Source organism: Cryptomeria japonica, chromosome 3 (genome assembly GCF_030272615.1).
Source record: "Cryptomeria japonica chromosome 3, Sugi_1.0, whole genome shotgun sequence".
In the NCBI taxonomy this organism is placed as follows: Eukaryota; Viridiplantae; Streptophyta; class Pinopsida; order Cupressales; family Cupressaceae; genus Cryptomeria; species Cryptomeria japonica.
The window spans coordinates 102,851,134-102,858,221 of NC_081407.1; the positions used below are offsets into that span (position 1 = coordinate 102,851,134).

At 31.7% G+C, this 7,088-nt stretch overlaps 1 protein-coding gene across 1 annotated transcript; it reads right to left on the minus strand.

Annotated features, from left to right (window-relative positions):
• Positions 1 to 1,202: 1,202 nt before the first annotated feature.
• On the minus strand, positions 1,203 to 4,178 carry LOC131055734 (receptor-like protein 35). The gene has a single exon (XM_057990133.2). It carries the CDS (start codon positions 4,176 to 4,178, stop codon positions 1,203 to 1,205), a length of 2,976 nt encoding a protein of 991 aa, XP_057846116.2.
• Positions 4,179 to 7,088: the final 2,910 nt, after the last annotated feature.

Consider the following 7,088-nt stretch of genomic DNA (forward strand, 5'->3'; position numbering starts at 1 on the left):
CTCCAGATGAGAATTGTAAGAGATGTCCAGATATTTCAAGCTAGACATATTGCCAAGATCACAATTTGGCCAGTAAGCCTACAATCAAACAAGCTCAAGTGTGTCAATTTGCTAAGGCTTGGAAGATGTGAAGGGAAAGGAAAAGGGGACAAGTCAATATAACTGAGCTCGAGGTAGTCCAAATAGTGCAAGTGGAATAAAGAAGGGAATATTTGACTTCTTGAATTCCTCACTACTGCAAACAACATGTGATAACCGAAGGTGCTAAGATCCACACCAACCACGTGACCAGTGTCCCTGTGGCAGACGATTCCCTTCCAGGAGTAGCACTATAACCCCTTCCATGAGATCAGGTGATCATATGGATCATGGAGTTGTTGTTTAAAGAGGATGAGGGCACTTCTTCTTGTTTATATTTTCCAATTTAGATTTTGATTAGTTCATAGACATTAGGTCTAAAGGTAGATTTGTTGTTTATAAGAAAATCTAACATTCTTAAGCTTCTTTCATGGAAGGTCTTAATCTAAATGTTGTGTAACACATGATGATTTATATTAAAGGACACTTAAATAAATATTTGATAATAACACATCTCATATATGGAAGTTAAATATGGAGCGTTATAATTTAACTAGTAAATATCTATCAATTTATAGAACAAAAAGTGTTTGAAAATAACAATTTCAATGATATCTACATAAAAAGACAAATTAATTCTTGCCAAGTATGGAATTGAATGTTTTATATTTCATATTGCATCAAGGGCTTCACTAATAAGTAATGTTATTCTCTAATCTAATTATCGTCATTAAATTTACTTGAATGTTTTTAGTTTGTTTGCTTTGTATATCAAAAAATTTGGTTGCTATTGTGACTTGTTATTAATGGAACATCTATGTTTATGTAAATAGTAATGCTATTCCAAAAATAGTCACATAATAGATATTTATGTGGAATTATGTTCACTTCTTAGCTTCAATCAAAAGAAGAGAAAAAATCAATGTAGACAATTGAATTACTTTTAAATATCTATTTAATTGCATGTTATACTTTGAGGTACTATACAACATGATATTTAAAAGAATACATTCTATAAAGAAGTACAAAATAAATGAATATTAAAATCCATATACATCCATTCTTAGAGAAGAGAGGGGGAGGGATTCTTTCAAGGGAATGAGAAGAGGAAGAAAATAACTTTATTAAAATAATTTTTCTTGAACATTTTTATCAAGCATGAAAATAACTTCATCCATGATCTTGAAGCATTTAAAACGACATTTTTTATTGAAACATAATACTCCAATAATAAGTGCAAACCCAACTCCAAAGCTCAATCCAATTTCCACTTCCCACCACACATCTTCATCCCACTCTTCTTTACTTACATCTTCATCTTGAGTGTAGTTTGGAGAAAGAAAAGAGGAACAACTTGTGTTTATCTGAAGTCCACAAAGATGTGCATTGTTAGAAAATGAACTATCACTAAATGTAAGAAATTGACCTCCCACTGGTATTCTACCAGACAAATTATTATAAGATATGTTGAAATAACTCAAATATGTGAGAAGTTGTAGTTCTCCAGGAATATCTCCAATAATATTGTTCTTTGAAATATCAAGTGACTCCAATTTCACAAGATATCCAAAAGAAGTAGGAATTTTGCCACTTAGATGATTTCTTGATAAATTGAGAGATTTTAGACCAATGAGGAACCCAATTCCTTGAGGAATATCCCCTGAGAAGTTGTTGCCTGAGAGATCAAGACAACGAACCATTGCCAAAGATTTTGCATACTCTAAAAATTGGCCTTTGTTGACTATTTCCATTTTATCTACATAAGACATTGAGCTGGAATGATTTGAGTATTGAAGGACATCTGTGCTTTCTGTTTGATTTTTCATTGCTTTCAAGCTACTCAAGCTACTTGGAATTACTCCAAAAAAATTGTTATTTGACAAAATCAAGACTTGAAGATGTTGTAGCTTTGCCAATTGTAATGGTATTTCACCATTGAATTTATTAGATCTTAGTACTAAAATTCGAAGATCAATCAACTTATCTATCCAATTTGGGATTTTTCCTTGCATGTTATTATATCCCAAATCTAGAATTTGCAAAGAGGTACACTTTTGAAGCGATGATGGAATCGGCCCTTGTAGTCTATTACCTCCTAATTTTAATGTTTGAAGACAAATTATGTTCCCGGTCTCACCTTCCAAATGATTGTTTTCAAGATTCAACACCTTTAATGTTGTTGAGCAATTGCCAAAACTTGCAAAAAAATTACCTGTAATCTTGTTCTTAGACACATCCAAAACCTCCAATTGAGGATCTTCACAAATAGAATGTGGAAAGACACCACTAATACTATTATTTGCAAGTGACAAATAAATTAGTCGACTGGGGCCATATTTGTTCATTTTTTCTTTACTGATGCTCTCAAATTGATTCTCTGACATGTCAAGAAACTGCACATTAGGATGTGGCATGAAAATATTCCCTTGTAACTTATTTCTATGTAAGTCCACATATTGAGCATCAAATGCACTGAACTTAGAGGATAATGGTCCTCCAAATTGATTATATGAGAGATTGAGTCTCTGCAAGAATGTAAGGTCCCACAACCATTCAGGAAAATTTCCACTCAAATAATTGTTGGATAGGTCTATGATCTCTATGGTGTATTGAGTGGATATGAAAGTAGGGAAATCACCATGCATATTACAAGAACTCAAATACAAATATTGAAGCTGGAATTTAGGGATCCAATTAGAATTCATTTCTATTGTCAAGAAATTGTTGGAAAGTTCCAACTCACTTATCTTTGTGAAACCTTCTAATTGAGAGAGTAAGAAAGTGCCATTCAAATAGTTATCATGGAGACAAAGGACTTCCAAGGATGAGAGATTACCAAAATTATATGGCAAGCTCCCATTTAATTGATTTGAATCCAGCTGAAGAGTTGACAACTTTAGTAGGCCACCTAAAGAGCTCCACGGAATGTTCCCTCTCAATGAATTATAAGAAAGATCCAAGTGGGTCAACGAAGACATATTTCCAATAGCAGGAGGAAGAACACCTTCAATTTTGTTACCCCTAAGATGCAAAGAGGTCAACGAGGACATATTCCCAACAGAATTTGGAATCACTCCTCCCACATTTGAACGATAAATAGAAAGGCTTCTGAGCTGGGAAGCATGCTGCACAATGAAGGTCAGATCTACTTTGAGATCGGGATTGTAGGACAAGAGAAGGTTTTTCAAGTGTGGAAGACTTAACACAGTGGAAGGGATGGAATCATGGAGACTGTAGTTGAACAGATTGAGGGAGACCAAAGATGTAAGGTTTGAAATCCAGATGGGAAAGTGTTGGTGAGTGACGTCACTATCAACAAGGTAGAGATGGGAGAGGGAGGAGAGATTTACAAGAGGAGAGAGAATTGCACCTGACAGTCCAGACATGGAAAGTGCTGTAAGGTTGGTGAGGGACGCAACATTCTCTACCACACCATCACCTCCCGTTGTTAGATTCACACCGTCCATATAGAGCTCCTCCAAGCCTCGCATATTTCGAATCCATGAGCTCGATTGGCTCAACTCCAGATGAGGATTTCCTGAGATGTCCAGATATTTCAAGCTAGACATATTGCCAAGCTCACTTGGAATTTCGCCGGTAAGATCAGGATTGTAGGAGATGTCCAGATATTTCAAGCTAGACATATTGCCAAGCTCACTTGGAATTTGGCCAGTAAGCCTACAATAAAACAAGCTCAAGTGTGTCAATTTGCTGAGGCTCGGAAGATGTGAAGGGAAAGGAAGAGGGGACAAGTCAATCCAACTGAGGTCGAGGTACTCCAAATGGTGCAGGTGGAATAAATCTGGGAATATTTGACTGCTTGAATTCCTCACTACTGCTGACAAGGGATAATAAAAGGTGCTAAGATCCAGGCGAACCACGTGGCCAGTGCCCCTGTGGCAGGCGATTCCCTTCCAGGAGCAGCAGTATGAGCCCTTCCATGAGCTCAGCTGGTCATATGGATCGTGGAGGTGTTGTTTGAAGAGGATGAGGGCACTTCTTTCCTGAGGAGGGCATCCTCCCCACAAGGAGGAGGAGGAGGAGCAGCAGCAGGTGCCCACCAACAACAGCAGCGAGAGCACAAGTATCACTTTGCCCATCTTTATAACACTCTACAACACTACAAATTGAGGCTTCCGCTGTATATAGAATTGGTTACAAATTGATGAGTATTTATAACACAAATCCACTTACCCTGTGCGTTGCATTCCTCGAAATTTCGGCTGCAACCAATGTTTTCACAGTGCAGAAAATATCAACAACGATCATTTTCGGAGTCTCTGTCAATGTGCAGAAAAGTCATGGAGTAATAATGTTCAAAGTGTGGAAAATTCCCACGAGTAATTAAATGATCATTTCCTAGTATTCAATGAATTGATCCATTTGACACGGAAGTCTGTTTGGTATAGAGTGCTATGAAAGTTTGTTTTTTTAATATCCTTTAGATGGAAAGAAGATATTAATTGACATTAAATTCAAATTTTAAATCGTTTGAAATTATTATGGAGTGAATATATGAAATCTCACGGCTGTTTACATTGAGTAATAATACAAGCGGTTTGGAAAAGAAAATCCAAGAGTTATTAGAGCAGTTAATATAAATGATCAAATTAGTTTATCTCATCTAAAATTTGATATAAAAATTTAATTTAATTAATTAATTAAATTCTCTTGAGTTTAATTTTTTATTGAAAAATTATGTAATTTATATTAAAAATTTGGAACATAATATTAAACATACTGTTAAAAGAATGATAGTTCAGCTGCAATCAAAGTCTTGATTATGTAAACAACACATAAAAAACTGTTAAAAGTATGATATTTTATGAAGTCTTTGTCAACATAGAGTAGTAAGTTTTAAAGTCTATTCAAATGTGGAAAAGTTGCAGTAGTAGTTGAATGATCATTTTCTGATATGTAAGGGTGGTTAATGTATATCCAATTATATTGATCAACTTGTCCTTAAAGATTTTATTTTCTGTTTTGTTACCTAGAAAAAAATGTGAATAGCATTTATTCAAATTGAATTATTTGTAAATATATTACTTTTAATTATATATATTAATTTATTTGGAATTTTACTAGTTAAAATAATAGAAATTTTATTATAAGTTTTAGTGAGGTAAATATTAATTGTTGTTGGCTGACTGTATGACCAAGCATAATAATCTTGTCATATAAAAATTAGTTTATGTATGTTAATTGATTATTTGTTTTTGTTGATAAATGCATAAATGTATATGATACAAATTAAGGTTAGTTCAATATCTTACAATCATGTAAAAATAAGCATAAATTCATAAATACATATTTATTTATAGTTATTGTCTTGCTATTCCTCATAATAAATACAATTCTATTAGTTATGAAACTTCTAATATCTTTCCAATATATTTGTAAAAATATTAATTGTATATAATCTAAATTTTAATTTTAATTTTAATTATATTTTGAGATTTATAATAGATTTTTTTATAGATTAATATAGTTTGTTAGACAAGTTCATCCTTTCCATAAGAAATTGGTAGTTCTTTATTTTTTCATAGAAAAAATCTTATGTTAATAATTGAATAGGTCGCTTTTTTTTCCTAAGAAATGACAATGGAAAATAAGAATTTTAATATAGTTGATAATATACGAGTGTCTTGATTATGTAAACAACATATAAAAAACTGTTAAAATTATGATATTTTTTGAAGTCTTTGTCAATGTAGACAAGTCATGGAATAGTAAGTTTTAAAGTCTATTCAAATGTGGAAAAGTTGTAGTAGTAGTTGAATGATCATTTTCTGATATGAAAGGTTGGTTAATATATTAATCTAAAAGGAGAAGAAGAACTATCACAACATGATGCCATAGTAGGGAACTATACTCCAAAAAGTTACCTTTTACTCTACGTAAAAGTGGAGAAATTTTGTATTAGTTTCAAACTTTATTATTATAATTATTGTTTCAAAAACTTTATTCATCAACATCATTCATTTATAGATAGAATTAGGAGAAATCAATGCAATAAAATTACAAATTGGTGGTGTATAGTACGATCATAAGAATACTATACTTTATAACATGAAGTCAAATTTCTACTTGTCTTACACTTAAAGAAGATTTGCATATTTGTTTTTAGGTTGTTTCAATATCAACATCACCTTCTACACTATGCTAAAATTATGATATTTTTTGAAGTCTTTGTCAATGTAGAGAAGTCATGGAATAGTAAGTTTTAAAGTCTATTCAAATGTGGAATAGTTGCAGTAGTAGTTGAATGATCATTTTCTGATATGAAAGGGTGGTTAATGTGTATCTAATTATATTGATCAACTTGCTCTTAAAGATTGCATTTTCTATTTTGTTATCTAGAAAAAAAATCTAAATGACATTTATTCAAATTGAATTATTTGTAAATATATTAATTTTAATTATATATATATATATATATATATATATATATTTGAAATTTTATTAGTTAAAAAAATAGAAATTTTATTTCAAGTTTTAGTGAGGTAAATATTAATTGTTGTTGACTGACTATATAACCAAGTATAATAATCTTGACATATAAAAATTAATTTATATATGTTAAATGATTATTCATTTTTGCACATAAATACAACAATGCATGTGATATAATGTCACATGACACAAAGCAAAGCCAAAAAGTATTTGAACTAGAAGAAGAGATGAGTGGGTAGTGTTTACAGATGGAAATAACATTATTAAAAAGAAAGTCAAATGTCGTCCATGTGTGGGCAATTTCGAAAGATGCAATTAGATTAGGAATGCTTGCCCATATAGTTCTATTATTTATGAAACTTATAATATCTTTCTAATTTATTTGCAAAGAACTTAATTGTATATAATTTTTTAATTATATTTTGAGATTTATAATATTTTTTGTTAAATAGCTTAATATAATTTGTTTTTTATTAAAAAAGCAACGTTAACTAGGGCACTAACCCTTAACAAAAAGCAACATCAAGAGAGATGATGTTGGAAGAGAACCACAACCC